Raw genomic sequence first — 24,198 nt, forward strand, 5'->3', positions numbered from 1 at the left:
GCTTAGCAGTGGAATAGATGAAATACTGCCGGTGAATTAGCAGACATGATTGTAAATCTTTGTGTACAAACACTTTTTGTTGGGGGAAATCTCAGATACTGTTTTTCCACTTGCCTCACATGGATTTTAGCTACATATGGTTTCTGTGCATAAAAGTAGTGTCAGAGTGACACTGTATTATGCCGCATCTGGTTACTGAATCAGTGGTTGTTATTGGTATTGTCTCTCTTCATGGGCACTTCCAGCCATATTGTTTGATGTTAGCATAAACTGCTGTTTGGGAATGGTGTGGCCTGTGGTTAAAACATTACAATTATGAGGGTCATGTGAACTCTTTTTAAGGGAGAGATTACATCATGTGACCTTCTTTTTGCACATCTCCATGGTTACACATCATTGGAAGAAGTAGTTGGGCACTACATAACAGACCTGATTCCTTCGCTTCAGATCCCTCCTCCTGGCAGGAAAATTCCGAAGGTACGGTGTGGTCTATCAACTAAGCTGTTCCTTGCTCTTATCACTTGTGATATAAATACTGCACAATCTTCATATTTCGTATGCGTTGGCTTTCTCTAGTTGGGTAACAAATAGAGCCTCTAGTGGCAGATTTAGCACCTGAGACCTAAGTCTCCTGATAACAGCTGTGGAGTTGTTGGTTGCTGTTCAGGTGTTTCCTAGCTAGGCAATGAGCTAGGGCTTTCAATGCAGAATCTCTCCTAGTGAAATAACACATTCTCCCCTCTATGCCCCCACCACCTGGAAAGCTTTCCTGTACATAACTTGATATGCATGCTGTAATGTAAACAGTGTTTCTCTTTTTAGAATCTCAAGATCCAGAGATCTGTAGGTCGAGCCAGGGAGGGCACAACATTTCCTCTCAGTTTAAAGCTGAGGGCTAGCCTTCCTGATGAGGACCAAATCCCAATGGTTGAGGATGGACTCCTACAGGAGTGCAAGACAGGATCTTCCACAGACTATTCTTACTCTGCCACTGTCTGGGTTTTCACTGCCATCAGTGGGCTTATCACACTCCAACAGGATGGGACTATCTGCGGCATCAACAACAGTTTTGCTTTAATGCTGTTTGGCTATGAGAAAAAGGAGCTGCTGGGAAAGGTGAGGACTGAATTCTCACCCCTCTTCTCCCGAAAAATGATTGGTGTGTCTTAATGATCTTAAGTCTGCCAGCAAAAGAATCTATTCCACTTGCTCAGTTAGAACTGCTGTTTTCAACAAATAAGTGTGGGGTGGTCGTCTGTGCATAAGTTAACTTCTGAACAGGATTGCCAAAGGATTAGAACAAATTTTAAGTATGCGGGAGAAGACTTTGCAATCTCTTGTCTTCCATCACTGTTGTGGATCATGTTTGTCTGACTTCCCACAAGTTTCAGATTGAATTGCTTTCTCCACCCACACAGGTTATTGGCATCTGTCACCAACCAGTAAGGAGTCAGTCTGGTTCATACTGTTGCACTCTGTATTTTAGAACATCACCTTCCTGATTCCTGGTTTCTGTAACCACATGGATAGAACTGGTGAATCCTCCTTGCCATTCCCCCCTCTCGATGATTGCATGGAGACAGAAAATGGACAAGCCTCTGGAGATATTAAAAGAGCCCAGCGAGGAGACTGTGGTATAGCAGATAATAGTGAAGGTAAAATGACCTGAAAGGGGAGAAGCATGTCACTGAAAATGGTTATGTGTGCTATGAAATCATTGGATTTCTATATAGCTGAAACCACATGTTTTCAATAATCAGTTACATTGCATGGATGGAAACTTGATTTTACTTCTACTTCCCTCTGCATTTCTAATGGCAAGAAAGCAAAGAACATGCCAGTTCAGAAATAATTATACCAAGAATAAATAATACTTTGCATGTACAGCATCCTTTTTTCTCAAAGGACTTTAAAATGTTTGAAATGTAACTGGCTTGACAGAGGTGTCGATATGCAGAAGTCTACTGTATTAGCATTTTAAAGGAGAACCTTAACATTGGTTAGCCAATATTTGGAGCTTTGCTGGTTTGTTTCTGTTAAGAGAAGAAAGTGCTGATAAGTCAGGTGTATTATTTGGTGCAATCCTGTCTATTTACAAAGAATGGACACACATTACTGTTCCCTTCAACACAGTAGGAACAAAAAGGAGATAGTTTCTTTCTTGCTCACAGTTTCCAAGTGTACCTTTCCAGGCAGGGCCCTGTCTACAAGAAGCTCTTTCTCTCTCTAGGCTTCTTTGCTATCACTGCTTCTCTGGCTTTCTCGTGCCTTTTCTTGATCTGATGCACAGTGGCATTCAGAACAATGTTCCAGCGCCTTCATTTGAAATCTGTTCCCAGGGATATTCTTCTCCTTGTCCCCGAGTTAATTCATGTTCAGGCCTTCCATGTGGCCTGTGCTTTGGGTGGTGGCATCTATTGTTTCAGCTACCTTACTCCATAAATGAGTTTAATTGCTTCTTCCATTCAGTCAGAATAAAGGTCAGCTGGCATGCCCTTCAGCAGTATGTGTTTGTCTATGGATCAAAAACACAGTTGTTGTCAGCTAGCAACATCCTCCAACATAAGTCAACTACAAAAAAACAGTAAAAGTATTTTAAATATGACAGAAGAATTCTCAATCAAGTAGAGTTGCATGATTGGAGAATGCATCTGTGAGCTGAATACCTGGGGTGGGGGAAACAAGAAATGTATCAAGTTGCTGTAAGGTATGTTCAGTCCTTTTGTCATTGTAGTTAAACTTCTCGTTTAACAAAAGAGCGCTTGTTGGGGTTTTTGGTTAGTTAATTTTACTACTTAATGGAGCTGTTAAAATATTAGACTTGGTGTTACAGCGTCTTGCTAAATTCCTTGCTTTTTCATGCATTGAATCAGAGCTATATATCCAAAGTCATAGTCTACATCTTCCAAAATGAGCTCCTTCTGAGAAATAGCTATGCAATGGGAGCTACTACTGTGATCACTCTTAGCTGGAAACACTGGTGAGTATTTTTAAAAATTCTCCTAGAAATTCACTTTTAATAGGCTGAAATACCTTTATCTAATAAATGTGCACTTACTGTAATCTAAGGCATTCTTGCTAATCACACTATTTTTTTTATAGCAAATCCTTAAGGTGTGTGGCTTTATTTTGCATGCTTTTTGAAGAAGAAAAGGAGAGGGGAATAGTTTTGGTTACTGTGTTCAGCAAACTTCTAGCTGTCACTGATACACACAACCATTCTATAAGATTCCTTATATTTAAAAGTACTTCTGGCTGCTTACTCTGATCACATTTCAGCAGTATGTCTTCCCACCCACTCTGTTTTGTCTCTGTTCTTTTCCTTTCATTCTATTCTTTTCCCTTTCTCTCTATAGCAACTGCTCTCTGGCACCAATTATGTATATATTGATGAGGATCAGTGGCTTTTCAAAAGTACTATTGTCAACTGTTAATGAAATAATTTAGTGCTTTCCTTTTGAAAGCAAACCCATGACCTCCAATGCAAGCTTTTATTAGTGCAGTGGACTTGACTCATAGAATTACTTCCAAATCCTGCGGTGGATAACATTTGCTTATATGAAGATTCTGGATAAAGTAATGTCAAAGTTTCCATTATAAATGCTGTCTCCATAATCTCAGATTTTAAAAAGTATTTTCCTCCTGCATGGGTATTTTCCATGCTGGTCTCAATGCAAAGATAGATGAGTACAATATGATGGGGGCTAATTTAGCTACAACGAGTCAGGAAAAAGATCTTGGAGTCATCGTGGATAGTTCTCTGAAGATGTCCACGCAGTGTGCAGAGGTGGTCAAAAAAGCAAACAGGATGTTAGGAATAGTTAAAAAGGGGATAGAGAATAAGACTGAGAATATGTCATTGCCCTTATATAAATCCATGGTATGCCCACATCTTGAATACTGTGTACAGATGTGGTCTCCTCCCCTCAAAAAAGATATTCTAGCACTAGAAAAGATTCAGAAAAGGGCAACTAAAATGATTAGGGGTTTGGAGAGGGTCCCATATGAGGAAAGATTAAAGAGGCTAGGACTCTTGAGCTTGGAAAAGAGGAGACTAAGGGAGGATATGATAGAGGTATATAAAATCATAACTGGTGTGAAGGAAGTGAATAAAGAAAAGTTATTTACTTATTCCCATAATACAAGAACTAGGGGTCACCAAATGAAATTAATAGGCAGCAGGTTTAAAACAAATAAAAGGAAGTTCTTCATGCAGCGCACAGTCAACTTGTGGAACTCCTTACCTGAGGAGGTTGTGAAGGCTAGGACTATAACCGTTTTTAAAAGAGAACTGGATAAATTCATGGTGGTTAAGTCCATAAATGGCTATTAGCCAGGATGGGTAAAGAATGGTGTCCCTAACCTCAGTTTGTCAGAGGATGAAGGTGGATGGCAGGAGAGAGATCACTTGATCATTGCTTGTTAGGTTCACTCCCTCTGGGGCACCTGGCATTGGCCACTGTCAGTAGACAGATACTGGGCTAGATGGACCTTTGGTCTGACCCAGTATGGCCGTTCTTATGTTCTTATGAAGATATTTTAAGGAGTGTCTGAGCATAATACAACCTTTGTGGACAAACGTGACCTTGTGTGTGTATTGTGCAGGTGAGAAGTAACTTAGAAATTTAAACAAAACAAAGTCTTAAAGTGTTTCAGAAGGCTGGCTTTTCTACAGTAAATTCCAGATTGATTCATGTTATAATCCAAGACAAAGGACTCTGATTTCTCCCTTTCTGCAAACTGTAGAAGTTCAAATTATAGTTTGTGTGTGTGTGTTGGAGTATTTTGGTACTACACCCTTTGGTAAGCCATTAAGGGCTAAATTAGCTACAGGAGTAACTCCAATGGAGTTATGCCTTCAGAGAATTTTGGTCCTAAATAATAATTAGAGATCTGAGATGAGTGAACTATTATAGGTTGATCATTTGCACAAGGAAAATGGTAGCTGTTTGAGGACTTATGGGTATTGGCTTCACATTTCCCTCTAGTTCTCAGCTTTGTCCTCTGATTCCTTTTTGGATGTGGTGAATGGAACCATAAGGAATTTGTGATCTGTCAGTCTTTGCCAAATAGATTCTGGGAGGAACTTTTCTTGTTTAGTCTAGATTTAGTCCCTTTGTATCTTCATTTTGTAGCTGTATACAGCCTAGTTAAGCTGTATGTAATTTTGGCAATGTCTGTTTACTTTAGGGAGCAAGAATAGCTCAGTGGTTTGAGCACTGGCCTGCTAAACCCAGGGTTGTGAGTTCAATCCTTGAGGGGGCTATTTGGGGGTTTAGTTGGGGATTAGTCCTGCCTTGAGCAGGGGGTTGGACTGGATGACCTTCTGAGGTCCCTTCCAACCCTGATATTCTCTTCTATGATTCTCTACCTTGCATCCTCACTTGCATTCTGATTCCCTTTGGATTTTTTTGCCCTGTAACAGACCCCTGTTTCTTCTCTGAGTCTTTCCTTAAACCTTGGAGCTTTGTTCTCCTTTCTATCCTAGATGTGCAGTTTGGGTGAATTAAGGTTACCATAGCAAACAGAACTTTGCTTTTTTTATCCTTGATTTTGGAGTGGTTTGAAATAACTTTAATGTTAAACAATGTAAATTCTCTTGTATTGCATTTGTCATAGGCTTTTTGTGGGAATCTGAGCATGAGCTCAGATTCACTGTCCCAGGTTTGAACACCGTGGTAAATCCAAAACTAGTGCTCAGGTTCTTCACCTACCCAGTGGTTTCAGGGCTGATGCTTTCTTCTGTTTTAATCCACCTATGTGTTTGATGCTTTAGCACTCTACCATGCTTTTCTGGGAAGCTATGTTGTGACCCCCCCCTTGTCACCTGGGTCAGTTCAACTCTTTAAATAATTAGGTATTAGATACAGAGCAAGGCCATTCCTAGGCTTCTTGAGCTATGAAAGCTGACATATCTGCAGTAAAGACTAAATCTAAAGAATTGTCTCATCTTGTTTGGTACAGATGCCAGCCTCTTGCTTGCTGGAGATGCAGTCCTCCTGCTGCACGAGAAGCAGAAGCTAGCAAGGAGCCAGGCAGAAGAGATTTTCACTAGTGCAGAGAGCTGGCTGAACAGTGGGAGCAGTTTGCCATCTACTCTCTCATCACCTGCAGTGACATCCACACATTTAAAGGGGTAGGTCTTATATGTGCACTGTCACCGCTTCTATAAACCAAACCAGTTAGCAACAACTGCAAGAAATATTATTCCATTATTTGTAAAACTGAACTAGGAGGGATCAGGAGAGTGTTAGCCTCCTGTACTTGGTTTTCTGCAGCTGAGTTTCTATCTGGAAGGCAGGTAAAGCATCTTGCCCATCTCTGATGCTTCTTTAGTCCTACGCATACTCAGCCTGTTAGATTACCCACTACCACCACTCTGCGTTGCAAGGATCACTTTCTCCCCAGCTAGAAGTGATACCTAGCTTCTGTCTGCACTAGGTCAGGAACAGATTTAAAGAAGTGTTTAAACACAATTCCAGCTAAACCAATTTCTAACCTTGCTTGGCCCCATTTATGCTATCCAGCAAAAGTGTTCTAGGAGCTAGGTTAGCTGAAACTATGTTTTAAACAGTGTTCCGTCCTTCTCAGAGTCACTATATGCTGTGTAAAAGTCTTGATTCACTTAGTACTTAGTCTTCCCATAGAACTTTGCACTCTATTAGTATAACAGTCCAACTGTCTCTGCTGCATCTCTTTAGGTCAGTCTTCTCTCTTTTCTCTTTTCACTACAAAAATGATAATTCTACATTAACAGAACTGTATTTGTCATCCATAGTCTAAGTACAGACTCTAACACTTTTTTATATCTGCACTATCCCTCATTTAATGTTTAACTTGAGTTATAATTGTTACTGCCTTTGTAAATTTACAATAATCTAAAGAACATTTTGTATTATCTTAGATAAAACTGTACATAAAAACTATATCTGGGATCCCAATACAGATCTTTCATTAATATCTGTCCTGCCATATGCTGTAGGTTGTTTTCATTTCATTGTGGCAAATTCACTCCTGTTCTTGATCTATTTCTTAGACAATCTATTGGAACAATGTTTAGCAGCCTGTTCCATATGCTAACTTTAGCCATTCCTTTGCATTAAGACTGAATTTTCTATGAACTGGGAAGTCTGCACAAAGAGTTTCCTACTGAATCTTATAAAAAACAACAACAAAAGTGCAAATTGTGTATTGATGAATTCTTCCTCATTCTTTTCTGGCCCTGACATTAATGACACATTTGAATCCCTGTAGTGTGGACTGTATTGCTACTGGTGGCCTGCCAGCCACAGATGAACAGCCATTGTCTGAGAGCCAGCATGATGGAGTCATCACGGTGATGGAAATTGCAGAAACTAATAACTCACCCCAGAGCCTCTCAGCCGCAGATAATCCCAAACCATCTGATTCAAAACAATCAGTTTTTGGTCAGGATACTGAAGTCCCAATGAGAGACTGTGATGGTCCAATACCATCTGAGACTCAGCAGGTAAACATTGATGTGACCGGTAGCTTATCTGACCTGCTGCAGGAAGAACATCATCAAGTCCTTGTGGATTTAAATAGCCAGCTGAGCTCTAGGTTACCATATCAAACCATGAAGTGTCAATCTTCCTCTGAACCTCAGGGAAAGGCTGCTTTACTACTGAACCCTCAGATGCTTGTTCCCTGCAGATTAGAAGAAATTGAGACTGGTGATTTGAATAGATCTTTGTGTGACACTACCTGTTTTTCATTTGGGACACCAACACTAGATGAACCGTGGCTTGGGGCAACATCTTACTGCAGACAAGATGTGCAAGCCCATGTGATTACAGAGCAGTTTGCAAATACAAAGTTAATGAGTGGGACAAGGAACTCCAGCTTTGAGCAGATGACAATAGAAAACTCCAAACTGACTGAATGTTCATCCTTCCTTCCTGTTGGAAGGAGTAATAGCCAAGATGTTTGTTCAGGAAGTCGACTAGCTTGTGATGCCTCTACTTTGGGGGCTGCCATTAATTTAAAAGAAATCCAAGAACCGGGCACTAAGGTAAATTGCATTTGCGAAGGTCTTAAGGAACTGGACCTGAACACTGGTGCAGAGCTGACTTCAGCCAATTGTTCAGATGCTACTTCAGATCTTCTAAGGACACGCTTGCCTGATGTGGTGGATTATGACTTAGATATGGACAGCCTCCTGGCCCAGAAGACTAATTCCTCTACAATTGAACAGGAAGAGCTCCTGTTGAATAGCACTTCCCCAAAGGGTGGCCAGGGGTGGTTGAATTTCATCAAACATTTGGAAAATATTCAAGAGGATTCCTCCAGAACATCTCATTCAGTGCCTAAAAGTGCTGCAGAGAACATAGGGGCTCATCTGAACGGAAGCCCTCTGAACAATGATGTGAATCCCCAAGAAGACTTTCAGCTGTTCAAGCAGCAGAACTTGAAAATGCAAGTAATATCCACCCCTGTGAAACCAGAAGCTACATTATCTCAATCAATTCCTTTGCTTGACTCCGAGATCCTGGAAGGTAGCTACTCTGGGAACTGCTATCACAGAGATGGTTCACGACTAAGTAAGTTTAAACCAATGACCATTTCTGACCCTCTGAAGCTTTTGATTAGACACACTTCTTTTCCTTTCTGAAAGAATGCAATGATTCTGGGATAGAGGATGGGAGGAGGCTTTGGAGTTGCAGGAGGAAAAAGGTTAATCTGTGGGTCAGTCTGTTTTCGTTGTCCAAATGGAGTGAAATGCAAAGTAATTAGCATAAATGATGAAGAGTAAATTTTCTCTTAAAATTCATTGATTTAGTAATCTCAGGTGGTGGTCTAAACACAAGGAATCTTTTTATTTATTTATTTATTTATTTATTTATTTATTTTTGAGAGGCCAGATATTTTATGTGACAATATCCTTTACTTGGAAAGCTGCTAGCATTTAATATAGCACTTAAGTTATGTGCTAAGAGACCTTTCATCCACTCCTACAGTTTGATCCAACAGCTTCTAATGTACAGCTCCCATTTATGTGTCACCTAAAGGCTGCATCCATAGCTCCCCCTTTGACAGGCATTTTCTTTAACCTGCCACTTCTAAAGGTGCAGTCACTGCTCTTCTGTGGGTCGTTATTTGAAGAGTCTCTAGAACACTTGCACTGTTGCCTGCCATCTTCTAATGGCCAAACCCTTAGTTTGGCTTCACTTAATTCTTACTTGGGCAAACTCCCACTGAAGTCAATGGGACTCTCTGAGTAGAGGCCCTAAAATAGAGCACCTCAAGCCATCATTTCAAATCTTCTAAACTTAGGAGTGCGAGTTATAAAGCTGGTTTCAGTGCTTTCGCTGCACTGGTAACTTTTTTCTTTACCCATGTTCACTGTTTAAATGGATCTGAATATCTTTCTGCTGGGATCTGTGTTTCTGAAGGTATACTTTTTGAAGTGAAGCGTGTAGAATTGCAGGACCCTGCAGCTCTCTTCTGTGTCTGGGTGGTGAGAGACCTCCTTCAGAGCCAGAAAGAAGCAGCAGCAAGGACTCAGCTTCTGCTCTCCAGTCTAGCCAGTTCTTCCCAGTCTATAGCGGATCTCTCCACATTCAGCCTGGGAGAAGTGAGTATCTCTGCCATCACGTAGTGTGGGAGTGGCCAAACTGCAGCTTGTGAGCCACATGCGGCTCTTTTACAGTTGAAGTGTGGTTTGCGGAGCCCCGCCTCCCCCCCGTCCCCCCATTCTCCGCCTACTGAACCTGAGGGAGAGTTCAAGGCTTCTGCCCTGCAGTGGGATGGTGGGGAGAGGGGCTTCTGCCAGAGATGACTGATGCCTGCTGAGAGTGCGGGGGGCACAATTTAAAGGTTCGGCTCCCCCAACAGCTTGAGTCACAACCCTCAGGCACATCCCCCCTTGCCGTCAGCGTCCCCTCCCTTCAGCTCCCAGGGCAGGTACCTCCCATGGGGCTGAAGCTCCGAGACCTTCCTCCTCACAAGGTTGAAGCTCCAAGCCCTGGCAGATGCACTCAGAGGGCCAGTAAGTTTGGCCACCCCTGACTTAGTGTTTGAAAATGCTTCTCAGTTCTTGCTTCCGCCCTTCTCAGGGTGAAGCTGAAGTGAGAATTTTTTTGATGTAATGTCTATTGCAGGAAGTATTTAACTGTAATGAGAGGGACAAAACAAAGTAGTTTTAACTACTCATTCATTTTTTGGATTTTTTCTTAGTGCATCATAATGCTTTACAGGACCTCTCTTGTTCAGACTTGGTAACTTACTGCATTAAGCTAAATTAATGCAAGGATAACATAAAATGGTCTAAGTGCATCTAATATAAATGCCCTAAAACCATTTAAAGTGTATTGGTTAGAGCAGAGGTGGGCAAACTATGGCCCATGGGCCACATCCAGCCTGCGGGACCGTCCTGCCCGGCCCCTGAGCTCTTGGCTGGGGAGGCTAGCCCCCGTTCCCTCCCCTGCAGGCTCAGGTCACTGTGCCACCAGTGCTTTGGGTGGCGGGGCTGTGAACTCCTGCTGGTGCCGGGTGTAGTGTATTAAATTGCTCCCTATAGGAGAGCAATTTAATATACTACACTCGAGTAGGGAAGGCTGAAATGTATCCCAAAATTCATCAGTATCTGTTTGTTGTCTCCCAGGAGAACAAGATGACAGTCTATGAAACTTAAAGGGTATTAAACTTAGAACTAGTGAAAGAACGATGTCCTTATCCTCTGTTTGCCAGAAGCAGGGAATGGGTGACAAGGTATGGATGACTTGATGATTACCTGTTCTGTTCATTCCCTCTGGGGCACCTGGCATTGGCCACTGTTGGAAGACAGGATACTGTGCTAGACAGACCTTTGGTCTGACCCAGTATGGCCGTTCTTATGAACACTCTTGATGTCATGTTTATATCTGTGGAATTCACTGCTGAGTTTTAGGTTAGTGAGACAAACTATTGTGACTGAGTTTAAACACTCATGTGACTCTGAGCCTAATGGTCAAGTTAAAACATGAAAAATAATCTAAATTCTTGCTCAGAATGTAACATAATCTTTGCTTGGTGGTGGTTGAAGAAGATAACTGCTGTGTACGGAGAAAGTTTACACAATTATCTAGGTACATTTTCTTCTGTTTCTTCTCTTTCCACTGAAGTGTGTGGTATTGGCAACTGCCGGAGTTAGGTTGCTGAACTAGATGAACCATCACTCTAGTTCATTTTGGTGATTCTGATGACAATGACAGCTTTTGGATGATTTAGTTTGGGGGTTGGTACTGCTTTGAGCAGGGGGTTGGACTAGAAGTCCTCCTGAGGTCCCTTCCAACCCTGATATTCTATGATTCATTGGAGTTAAAATAACACATTTTCACAACTACTGTGAAAAAGCATCTCCCTCTAAATATCTTATTTCTTTATATCTCTTTGTATTATAAACCTCACTCACTGGCTCATTTCAGTTTTTTGGTGTGTCTTCCTTCTTATTCCAGGTGATCAGGACAATGCCATTGTTTGAAAATTCCCAAAGAGCTGAAGATCTGGAAAGATTGAAGGCATGTGAGGGAGAATATGCAAAGAAATACGACACTGTCAATCTCATTGGCAAAGGAGCTTTTGGCTTTGTCTGGACTGCCAGATGCAAGAAAGATAATAAGGAGGTTAAGGAGGAAAAATTTCCTTAATTTACTCTTCTAGTTATTTTTTTCTTTTATAATATGACCGTTTATTGCAAGAGCAAAGGTTAATCTGTAATGAAATGTCAACCTCAGACTATCAAAAACACAAAATTAAATCTGAAGTTCTTAGCTCTTTAAAAAGACAAACAGAAACATACAAAAGAAGTAACAGAAAGGTATTGACACTGATGTAATATGTGCTTGAAAAGGATATATTAATCTCTGTATGTGACCAGCCTCATTTTGTGACTGGTAACCATTTTGTATCTAATTCAGCCCACTGAAAGTCTAAGAGCAGTGGTATTGCAGATCTTAACAATGCCGTAGAATTAAGTTATCAGTAAGCAGAGAGGACAAACTGCAAATGATGGCTCAGATCCTGCTGGCAATAGCCGTTTAGTGAACTCGTAGAGAAAATAATCTTCATCTTAATCATCCAGGGCCCTCTTGCATTATATTATTTGTGTAGGTTGTAGTAAAGTTTATTTGGAAGGAGAAGGTGCTGGAAGACTGCTGGGTAGAGGATCCTGAGCTGGGGAAGGTTACTCAGGAGATTGCAATCCTGCTAAAGCTGCAGCACCCCAGTATTATTAAGGTATAGTATAATTCAAAGCACACAGCTTTTAAGGTACAGTCATAGTCTGAATTATTCTTCACTTCCTTCCATCTTTCAAACTGATCTTCCATCAGGCTGTTGTCTAGTAGCTAATAACTCTTACTGACATTTTCTTAATGCAAAGTAGACTATACAATAAATGCTGTAAAATTGCTTGCTTAATATATAGTATTAACTCTTTAAAATACACCCAAGACACTTATCTGGTCAGATTAGTTCATCAAAATTATCAGTGGAAGATAACTAATAGTTGATTCTTTTTAACTATTTCCATATTTTAACTTTTTCCATTTCAGCCCCCCCCCCCCCCCCAAGGAAAATCCAGTATATGGGGAATAAAGTCTTCCTCATGTGGAACTCTGTATTCTTCCTGATTTTTTTTAGTAATGATCATAATTGTATACAAAAATATAAACACTAACTTAGCTTTACTAAATTGATTCTAGGATTATGGCAAACTGACCAAACCCACTCTCATCACTATAAATCATCTGAAGTCTGTTACAGACTTATTAGACATGGCTCACTTCAAAAATCTTGCGTTCTAACCAAGTCAGAAGAACTTGGCAAGATTTGTCATGGCTTGCAATCTTTACTCAGAGACAATGATATAGATGTGAGCTAGATTGTTGCAACAGTCTTTGGAGAATTAGGGGCATTGTAACATTGCCTTACTGAATTCTGTGGTTTCTATGTTCAGACCATACAGGGGTTCTCTGATTCTGTCAGTGTTCAGAATTCCCTCCAGGACATGCTGACTTAGTGATATGAAAGAGACCATTTTCAATTAAGAGTGGATTTTTAGTTAGTCTGAGATGTCTGTCACGATCATCAAAGCCTTCATTTGGTTGTCCCTGCAGTTAGAGGACAGTAGCTAATACCATTAAACAGAAGGTTTTGATTTATCTTGTGAAGGATTCAGGACTGAATTCCTGACTCCTTTACCTGCTATTTAGGTTTTGGGAGTATGCAGAAGATAGCTAATTCTCCAAGACATGAGAAGCTTATTTTGTTGAAATTTACCCTTCTCGGGAGGTTCATGCTGATTGTCACAAGACTGAGGAATCCTTCCTCTGAATTTTTTGTATACTTCAGACTTCAGTGTTCAGAGGAGACTTTATTTCTGGTGGCAGTGATCTGGTGACACAAGAAAGCTTTAGACTGGAAACTGATGCTCCCTTTCTAAATTCTTTCCCCGCTTACCCTGAATGATTTTACAAGTTGGGCAATTAATGCTGACAAGCTGTATGTTTAGAGAGATTTAATTCCGTAAAGATTATAATATGCTTTTATCACTGCCCTTCGTGGAGGTTAATATCTGTACAATGCTGTAAGGATAAAAAGCATTATAAGAAGTGCCTGTTATTTATAGGTGCTGCATGTATTTGAAAATGGACGTTTTTTCCAATTAGTGATGGAGAAGCATGGATCGGGTCTAGATCTTTTCACATTCATTGATAATCAGCCTGACTTGGATGAGCCCTTGGCAAGCTATATATTCAGACAGGTGAGAGCTACTTTTGAAGTAAACCGTGTTTCTGAGAATGTGCCAGATTGACAATTATGATGGGGAAAACCTGGCTATTACAAAAATCCTATTTCATTGGAAAGTTGACATAAGATTAGTCAATCTATATGCACTGCTCTGTTTCTATGATAGTGTGCGGTATTTAGAGAGTCCCACTTGAACATTTTGGAAGGCTGATTTCTAGTGGTCTGAAATGTCACCCATAATAACCTTTAAAAGACTGCTGCCACAAGTGGGGTAACATTAAATGAGGTTTCCCCAAGTCCCATTAATAAATCAGGTATTTTATATACTTTTCCTTTACTGCTGTCACACAAAGGTTTATGAAAACTGAAACTCCCCCTTACTTTTCTGCTCTGCCTGCTTGATTGGATTGTGGTGTCACAAAATTAACACTTTATCAGAATTGTTTGTTCGCAAATTGTGATGCTATCCTTAATTATGGCATTGCAGAATTAAGTGTGCAGAAGGAAGTGACTGAGGGCTTGTCTACCCTTGAAACGCTGCAGAGCTGCAGCTGCACCGCTGTGTCTCTTGAGCATAGACACTATGCGGGGTTCTCCCGTCAGTGTAGTTTATTACCTCTCGGGCAGGTGGATTGCAAGGAAAAATTCTTCTGTCAACCTAGTGCTGTCTACACGGGGAATTAGGTTGTCATAACTGTTGCTCAGGGATGTGGATTTTTCACTCCGAAGAGCGACGTAGTTATATGACCTAATTTTCTAGTGTAGACCAGGCCTCAGTATTTAGGAGTGAGTTATCTTATTTATATTAAAAGTTCACTCCCAAATACTCATACTTTATAAGCCTGCAATGATGGGGAAGGAAATGTGGGAATACTAAATTGTTCTTTGGTCAAAGTTTGGATAAAAAAAAAATTAACTTGCTGGATTGTGACTAATCGCTGGTGCTCCTAACCCCCGGGGATGAACAAACAACATGGCTAAAAGGCACCCTAACCTTACACATTTGGAGAGGGCAAAACCTTAGTTTGCTTCCAAGTATATTTCCCAGAGAGTATTACTGTAATACGATGACAGCCATCCCCAGTTGGATGCAGCTCATCTTGTATAGATGAGATGTAAACAAACCCCCCAACTATGCCTATCAGAGTTCTGTTGTGTTCTGTATTATTCTGGATAAGTGTCCCTCATGTAAACTTCTTTGTATTGTGACCTCACTCTTTGTGCTTCAGCTAGTGTCAGCAGTGGAATATCTCCACTGCAGAAATATTCTCCATAGAGACATCAAGGATGAGAACATCATAATTGCTGAAGATTTCACAATCAAACTGGTGGACTTTGGCTCAGCTGCTTACTTGGAACCTGGCAAACTGTTCTACACCTTCTGTGGGACAATTGAGTACTGCTCACCAGAAGTGCTCTTGGGCAATCCGTATGTACTGGACCTGAATGAAAACTGCTCTTGTGTTCCTTGTTAGCAATGCACTTGTAAGGCTGGGGCAGAAGAATGACAGAATGATGCTTAAACTATTGTCATTAGCATCTATGCTAGACCCATTGAAATAAATTGGGTATTTCACACCTCAAAGCTCTTCTTTCAGGTACTCTGCAAACTCACAGACATTGCTGCACAGGCTGCACTTGGCTCACATCTTTTGCAGATTTTCTTCACTACTATTGCAGAGACTTCATTCCTCTCTTTCAAATGAAAGCTGAGACTGGGTAACAATTGAGAAATCTATCTGTGGGCCTCTGCCCATTAGTCCTTCTTGCCCCCTCAACAGGGTGCACCCTCACATTGGGAAATACTGCTTTAAGTTTTGACAGTTGTCCAAATGCACCCTAAGCATCTCAAAATGTCTTGATCATTTTTCTATACGTCTTTTATCAAGATCATAAAAGCAGCAAAGAGGCCTATGGCACCTTATAGACTAACAGACGTATTGGAGCATGAGCTTTTGTGGGTGAATACCCACTTCGACGAAGTGGGTATTCACCCACGAAAGCTCATGCTCCAATACGTCTGTTAGTCTATAAGGTGTCATAGGACTCTGCTGCTTTTACAGAGGCAGACTAAGACAGCTACCCTTCTGATACAAGATCATAAAGTAATTCTCCTTTGCACTCAGCACAAGCATGAACCTTCCCAGCCAAAGGGGGACTAACTGCCTGTTGTGATTAGAATGCAAGTGCCACTTCAAGCTGAACTAGTGGTGCTCATGTAGTGCTTTATTAAAAATAGCATGCCGGGTGAGCTTCTGGCTGCCATGCTGTACAACCAAGTTAGGAGCAGGTTTAAGATTTTTATCCATAGGCTGGTAGGGTCTAGGTGAGTCATATTACAACTTAATCTGTTCTGTGTTTCTCACTATCTACATCTTAATAGATGGCTCTTGGTGACCCACGACCCCTCCCATTCAAGCCTGTTTATGAACACAGATCTGTTTGGCAAGTACAGCAATTGTTTACATGGAGAAACAGGGTATCAGGGAAGTATTTATGTTGTAGCTGTCATTTAACTTGCCTTATTTTGAAAGAAATTTTGTCATTTCCCACTCCCATCCTATTCCGTCCCCCTTCTCTACTTACTTTCTGACACGTACTTCTCTGCTGCTTGGTCAGTTTATTGTCCTCTCCTTGATCATGCTGTCCTGTAGTCTGGGCTTCCTCTCCCACTACATGTATCTCCCTGAAGATTGGTTCATTGCTCCCCCAGACACATGGTCCAGACATTGGGTTTTCTCATTCCCCATCTCCTCTGAACGTTCCTTTCCAAGTGGAGGTTAGTAGATTATGGATTCAGCCCCTGAAGAAGAATTACAGTTCCTCCTCCTGGAGCAAGGATTACTATTAGGGACATGTAGATTAACTGTTCCTCCTTGTTTCTAGCTGTTCACCTGAGTCCCCTCCCCAGGCTCTTCTTTCTAATGGAAAAAACTTGACATGTATTGCAGCAGCTGGAAAAAAGGAGGTGAGCCAGTCCTTTCTCCAGAGCAGCAGCAAGCGCTTTGTGCAGTCTACAGCCTAGGAATAGCTGCTTTGAGTAGACTGATGACTAAGCTGTGTTACCAGCGAATTAACAAATGTCACTTTGTGTTGTTCCCCTTTTGTTATCTGTACCTGTGATCTGCTAGGTCACTCCAATCCTTGACTCTGGGAGCCAGCCTTACTTACCCTGCATTGCTGTGAGAACCCCCACTCTCAGGCTGTTCCTGCACGGCTGCTAGCATCTATGTTGCTCCCAGCTACGTGAGTGAGCACTTTTGGTCAGCCACTGCTTGGATTGTGCAACTGAATGACACTAGCCAATATCTCCAGTCCCAGACACAACCCTTGGAACCTCTGCCTTGCAGTGTCCCGTTATGCCCACTGGATGCTGCACGCTTATATGAATTAATCAGTTTAACAAAGAAATTGATATGTACCAGGCTTGTTATCCCAAGGGGAGTCTCTGACATGCTTCAAACCAAATGCACTGCTTCAGGTAGAATAAACAAACAAATTTATTAACTACAAAAGATAAATTTTAAGTGATAAGTCAAAGCACAAGAAGTCAGATTTAGTCAAATGAAATAAAAGCAAAAAGCATTGTAAGCTGATCTTAACACTTTCAGTGCCCTTACAAACTTAAGATGCTTCACACCACAGGCTGGCTGGTTGCCCTTCAGCCAGGCTCTCCCCTATGATCAGCGCTTCACTCTCTTGGTGGTGGTGTCTGTAGATGGATGTGGAAGAGAGAGAGCATGGCTAACATCTCTCCCTTTTATCATTATTTCTTCTCTCTTGTCTTTGCCCCCCACCCCTTTAGGATCAGGTGAGCATTACCTCATCGTAGTCCCAAACTGAACAAGAGGGGTGGGGGGTGACTCACTCGAGAGTCCAACAGATCCTTGCATAGAATCAGAGAATATCAGGGTTGGAAGGGACCTTAGGAAGTCATCTGGTCCAACCCCCTGCTCAAAGCAGGACCCATCCCCAACTAAATCATCCCAACCAGGGCATTGTCAAGCCTGACCTTAAAAACCTCCAAGGAAGGAGATTCCACCATCTCCCTAGGTAACCCATTCCAGAGCTTCACCACCCTTCTAGTGAAAGTTTTTCCTAATATCCAACCTAAACCTCCCCCACTGTAAGTTGAGACCATTACTCTTCCTTCTGTCGTCTGCTACCACTGAGAACAGCCTAGATCCATCCTCTTTGGAATCCCCTTTCAGGTAGTTGAAAGCAGCTATCAAATCCCCCCTCATGCTTCTCTTCTGCAGAGTTCTTTTCCCAGTTCCCTCAGTCTCTGCTCATAAGTCACATGCTTCAGTCCCCTAATAATTTTTGTTGCCCTCTGCTGGACTCTTTCTAATTTTTCCACATCCTTCTTATAGTGTGGGGCCCAAAACTGGACACAGTACTCCAGATAAGGCCTTACCAATGCCAAATAGAGGGGAATGATCACGTCCCTCGATCTGCTGGCATTGCTCCTACTTTTACAGCCCAAAATGCCATTAGCCTTCTTGGTAACATATCCAGCTTCTCATCCATTGTAACCTCTAGGTTCTTTTCTGCAGAACTGCTGCCTAGCCACTCGGTCTCTAGTCTGTAGCAATGCATGTGATTCTTCCGACCTAAGTGCAGGACTCTGCACTGGTACTTGTTGAATCTCATCAGATTTCTTTGACCGAATCCTCTAATTTGTCTAGGTCCCTCTGTATCCTGTCCCTACCCTCCAGTGTGTCTACTACTCCTCTCAGTTTAGTGTCATCTACAAACTTGCTGAAGGTGCAGTCCACGCCATCCTCCAGATAATTAATGAAGATATTGAACAAAACTGGCCCCAGGACTGACCCTTGGGGCACTCTGATACCTATCAGCTACCAACTGGATATGGAGCCATTGATCATGATCCATTGAGCCCGATGATCTAGACAACTTTCTATCCACCTTCTAGTCCGTTCATCCAGCCCATACTTCTTTAACTTGCTGGCAAGAATACTGTGGGAGAATCCTTGTTGCTGCCTAGGCCAGCGTTCTTTGTTCCTGTGAGGCTGAGCTGGGTTTGTCCCATACGTGCCCTGATGAGGTGTGAACTGCCCCTCTGCTCCTTGAAAGTTTTGCCTGGGCTTGTTTTAAGCCATGAGGACACATTTTCAGCCTCATAATTTTATACATGAAATTACAACTAATAACATTACTATAACAGCAATGCTCAGTGCATCGTGAAGCTTCCAAAGACACCCAACGTGACTAAGGATGAACGTGGGGGTGCTGGGTGTTCCCCTGAGGTACAGAGTGTCGCACACTTCTAGCCCTGTGTGAAGCAAGTTACCTTCCTTCCCAGATGGGATGTCAAGTGGTAGGACTCTTCTCTCGGGAGAGGGTGTTTCAGGATGATGAGGGTTATGCCCTGAGCTGTCTAACCTGTAGTTTGAAACTCTGGTTGGTAAGCCCTGGTCTACACTACAAACGTATGTAGGTATAATGACATCACTCGGGTGTGGAACGAGCAATGCAGCTATACTGGCCAAACTCTTGGCATAGACAGTGCTGTATTGACAGGAGGACTTATCCTATTGACATTGCTACTGCCTCGTGGGGAAATGGAGTACCTATGCTGACGAGAAAAGCTCTCCCACCAGCATAGGTAGTGTCTTCACTAAGCACTACGGTGGTACTGGTGCACCTGCAGTGCTGTAAGTGTACACAAGCTCTAATTTTGGCCTGGGTTCAGTAGTTAGTCTGCTCTTCTGGTCACCAGATATATATTGTAGCTATACTAGCCCTCTTTGTTCAGGAAGGCTAGGTTCTGATTTCATCTAGACACTAGTTATGATGAGGTGGCTGTTCCTCTAGTGGCTGTTAATTCATGTTGCATAATTTGTTTGCAATTTGGCATAATTTATCAGTTTTTATTTAGGAGAGGCCCATGACTAAAATTACTGGAAGTGTTGTGTGTGAGGAAAAATACAGAGCTGCATGAAGGAAGCTTGTGTAGTGATTCCAAGTGATAAGTGTTCTCACTTCTGAAAGCACCGACTTGCAAAACTGAATACCAAGTGTTGGAGGAATGAGGGTGGGAGATGGTCAGGGATTGTGTGCATGTGCATGAAGGCACTATATATAAACACTTTTAGTTGTCCTATATATTTTTTTCTGCTTAAGCATTTATAGAGTTGTGTAGAACTAAAATATTTGCATATTAGCTTTCCTAACTTTGAAATAAAATTCAGAACCACATATACATACCTTTATAAATGTGTGTTCTTTCATATATCTTAGTGTATTTGTACTTTGAGTTTATGTGGGCTTCTGTATTTTTCTGTAGGTACCAGGGACCAGAGCTGGAGATGTGGTCACTTGGCATCACCCTTTATACCCTACTCTTTGGAGAGAATCCCTTCTGTGAATTAGAGGAGACCATGGAGGCTGTACTAAATCCTCCTTACAGGGTGTCAGAAGGTGAGTTTTTCATTTATTCATGCCATTCATTGCCAGTGGAACTGACCATAGTTGAAGAGATTGCTCTAGAACAGTGGTTTTCAAATTGCAGGTCGCGATCCAGTACTGGGTCGCAGAATGTAAGGCATTGGGTCGTGGCAGCTCTGGTCAGCACCGCCGACCAGGCTGTTAAAAGTCCCTTCGGCGGTGCTGTCCAGGTAAGGCAGGCTAATTCCTATCTGTTTTGACACTATGCTGCACCCTGGAAACGGCCAGCTGCAGTCCTGCTCCTAGGCAGGGGGGGCCATGGGGCTCCATGTGCTGCCCCTGCCCTGAGCAGCAGCTCCACACTCCCACTGGGCGAGAGCTGTGTGAAGCCGCTTGCACGTCTCTGCCTAGGAGCCAGACCTGCTGCTGACTTTTTCAGGGGGTGCAGTGCAGTCTGTGGTGCCAGGACAGGCAGGAAGTCTGCCTTAGCACCCCTGCTGCACTGCTGACCAGGAGCCACCCGAGGTAAGCCTGCATGCCAACCCTGCACCCTAAACCCCTCATCCCCGGCTCCACCCAAGAGCCTGCACCCGGAGCCCTGGCCCCCTCCTGCACCCCAACCCCTCACTCCTGGCCCTACCCCGCATCCCTCACTCCTGCACCCCAACCCTTTGCCCCAGCCCTGAGCCCCTCCCAAACCCCTCATCCCCCAGCTCCATTGGGTCGTGGGATTTAACAGTTTTCTTCAGCTGGATCACCAGGAAAAAAAAAGTTTAAAAACCTCTGCTCTAGAAAGAACCTTTGTGTAGCTGGAAGCACACAGTGTATATTCATTTCTCCAGGTTTTGCCCTCTTCTTAGGAGTCTGTCTCACACATGGTTAGTTTCTTAAACATCAGTTCTCATCTGAAAAAGAGCTATGACATGCAAACCTGTATATTCACCTGCTTTAAGGAAAGTACTCTACTCTAATTCTTTACACATATGGAGGTATCTGTGTACTGCCTGCACTGGCAATATTTCAAATTCCAGACCTTCTCTGTGGTGAGTTCACTCCTTCATTCATTATCCCAAACCACTAAGGAGTTAAAAATTGAGTGAGCTGAACAAATAATGTAATCAGAAAGTTCAGCCTACTAGATAAATTTAGGTCCAGTGACTACCAGTGGTCCTCAGGAGACTTGAATGCAAATTCAGGCTTTACTTCACTTAACCATTTCCAACCTGTATTGTTGGCTTGAGAGGTCTTGCTGGCAACTTCCTCACCTCAGTGAGGCCCTTAGGAATGTGAAGGGTGTTTGCTTGCATTTGTAGCTTCTGAATTGGTTTCATGATCTGGACTTGCTTCCTGGGGGAGGTGTTGAAGAGAACAAGCATGTCCTGGGTTGATAAATCTTTCATCAGCAACCTCTCTGTAGGTAGTCTTAGGAATATTCTAGTCTCATACAGAGCCTCTATAGTTTTGCAGTTAGGAATTTCCTGGTGTTTTCCCCAAGCCACCAGTATATGCCCTTAAAAGAAAAACAAACACAAGACCCCATTTCTGCAAGAGGACTGGAATTGGAATGGGTGGGTGCCCATCAGGGGCACCAAAGTTGTAAAAAGAATGGTGTGAAAACAAAGTCTGCCATGCTATAGATTCTTTTTCTTTCTATTCTTACCTTTTTTTCAGTTCACTGTTTATACAATGTGGAAGGCTTAGATCATTCTCCAAGCCAGGCAAACACAGCCCTGAGTGAATGAGACAAGACAGAGAAATCCTAGCAGAAGGGTTGGAGGGATCTGGGATTACAATTTTACCTACTTATGGATATTGAACCTAATTTACTAAGGGTATGTCTACACTGGCAGAGTTACAGAGCCGCTCAGAGAGCATTGAAGGGAAACTGCTATTGTGTGTTCACACTGGCAGCTGCTGGTGTAATAGTGTGTTCACAGCATCTCTATGGGATAGCTCAGTGGTTTGAGCATTGGCCTGCTAAACCCAGGGTTGTGAGCCCAATCCTTGAGGGGGCCATTCAGGATTTTAGGGATTTAGTTGGAGATTGGTCCTGCTTTGAGCTGGGGGTTGGACTAGATGACCTTCTGAGGTCCCTTCCAACCCTACTAATCTATGATTCTATGATTCTTCTGTCGCTAAGAGTTGTGGGAAGGCGGAGGGGATTGTGGGGCATCCTGGGTCCTGTCTCAATACCCTGTGATGCATTGCTTCGCATTGCAGCAGTCCCTGTGCTTCCATCTGCATTTGGTGCCATCTTTCAATGGTTTGTGTACTGTGCGCTCTGCCTCTTCAGTCTGCCCGAATGGATCCCGAACTGTTGACCATATGCTGCTCGCTCTGACATGTCATGAGTGGCAGTGGAGTTACTGCTTAAACTATAAAGGCAAGAGGAGTGCAACATTGATCTCGCCATGTGTACTAGCTACGACACGAGATTGCCTGTGGCATTCACGGAGGCTTCTGTCCACAGTGGAATGCCACTTTTGGGCTTGGGAAACAAGCACTGAATGGTGGGATCACATCGTGATGCATTTCTGGGACAACAAGCAGTGGCAGCAAGACTTTCAGATGAGAAAAGCCACATTAATGGGACCGTGTGATGAGCTGATCCCAGCCCTGTAGCACAAGGACATGAGAATGAGAGCTGTCCTACAGCTGGAGAAGCGTGTAGTGATTGCACTGTGGAAGCTGGCTACTCCAGACTGTTACCGATCGGTCACTAATTGGTTGGCAGTGGGAAAGTCGACTGTTGGTCTCGTGTTGACGGAAGTATGCAGGGCCATTATTCGCATCCTGCTCTGAAAGACCATGACTCTGGGCAACATGCGTGACATTGTGGATGGCTTTGCACAAATGTGCTTCCCTAACTGCGGAGAGGTGATAGATGGCACGCACGTTCCAATTCTGGCACCAGACCACCTAGTCACCGAGTACATTAATCGGAAGGGGTATTTTTCAGTGGTCCTCCTGGTGCTTGTGGATCACCATGGGCATTTCACAGACATTAACAGGCTCGGCTGGAAAGGTGCATGATGCACACATCTTTTAGAACACTGGCCTGTTCAGGAAGCTGCAAGCAGGGACTTTCTTCCCAGAACAGAAGATCACCGTAGGGCAGGGGTCGGCAACCTTTCAGAAGGAGCATTGCTAGCAGATCGAGAGATGTGATTGCGGAGATAAAGGAGGAAGGAGGCACTCATCAGGAAACTAATTGGGCCCTGGGTGATTGCTACTTCCCACCACCCGACACAGATGTAATGGGGTTGAGTAATGCCCATATAAGAAAAATTAAATCTACTGATTATTCCTCAAAAAGGTTTTTAATGACTGTTGACTATAAAGGCAACACAGACAAAATAAGAAAAGCAAGATTAAATACCAGCACTGAATAAGGATTAATATAAATGGCAGGTTATACTGAAGACAAGCACAAGTGCATATAAAGTTATTATTCATTAGCTACCTACTACTATCTTAACACTATAGTATCGATACAACTTGAGATCAATTCTGCTCAAGCAACCAGAGCTCTTTACTCCATAACCTTACCCTGCATTCACTTAAAAAAACATTATCTTTCAGTCGGCCGTTTTGCGAACTGGCCAGGTCCAGACAGTCATGAAGTGCACGTCCCTCCGGTTCAGGAGGTGTGGGTCAGGTTTCCCTTATGAGTGAAACACACACAGTCTCATGCCTTTGTACTTTTTATCTGATCTGTCGGCCGTGATTTAAAACAGGTTGACCAATTAGGGTCAGCCAAATCTTTAATGTGGTTAGCGTTGTCGACTTGGCTATATAATTTATGCTTACGTATCTCCTTGTGTTGCTTTGACCATATAATTTATGCTTACTTATTTTCTCGTACCCAGTTGTTTTAAATGTGGGTTAGACAAGCTGTGCCCAGGGGTACAACCTACCTCGCTTTAAGGAGTTAGAATGTGTTGTCTGGTTGCAGCGCGTTTTGACCACAAGTCTTAGTTTGTAATTGTGGAAAGCTTTCCCTTTTTCCCTCTGCAAAGCGGAAGTTTGAGGCCT

The 24,198-nt window shown here is 42.7% G+C and overlaps 1 protein-coding gene across 6 annotated transcripts in view; it reads left to right on the plus strand.

Annotated features, from left to right (window-relative positions):
* Positions 1-24,198, plus strand: part of PASK (PAS domain containing serine/threonine kinase) — a 42,048-nt gene that overhangs the window by 12,216 nt on the left and 5,634 nt on the right. The window contains exons 6-16 of one of the 6 annotated variants that reach the window (XM_030576536.1): positions 343-477; positions 823-1,116; positions 1,487-1,655; positions 5,965-6,136; positions 7,255-8,561; positions 9,414-9,595; positions 11,457-11,624; positions 12,112-12,237; positions 13,631-13,765; positions 14,982-15,181; positions 20,063-20,196. In XM_030576536.1, the coding sequence (XP_030432396.1) occupies positions 343-477; positions 823-1,116; positions 1,487-1,655; positions 5,965-6,136; positions 7,255-8,561; positions 9,414-9,595; positions 11,457-11,624; positions 12,112-12,237; positions 13,631-13,765; positions 14,982-15,181; positions 20,063-20,196 (3,022 nt within the window). Of the gene's footprint in view, positions 1-342; positions 478-822; positions 1,117-1,486; positions 1,656-5,964; positions 6,137-7,254; positions 8,562-9,413; positions 9,596-11,456; positions 11,625-12,111; positions 12,238-13,630; positions 13,766-14,981; positions 15,182-16,135; positions 16,712-20,062; positions 20,197-24,198 lie in introns of those variants that run through there. The other 5 variants (XM_030576537.1, XM_030576538.1, XR_004002140.1 and 2 more) reach the window with 5 other exon arrangements.

This window comes from Gopherus evgoodei, chromosome 9 (assembly GCF_007399415.2).
Source record: "Gopherus evgoodei ecotype Sinaloan lineage chromosome 9, rGopEvg1_v1.p, whole genome shotgun sequence".
Taxonomy (NCBI): Eukaryota; Metazoa; Chordata; order Testudines; family Testudinidae; genus Gopherus; species Gopherus evgoodei.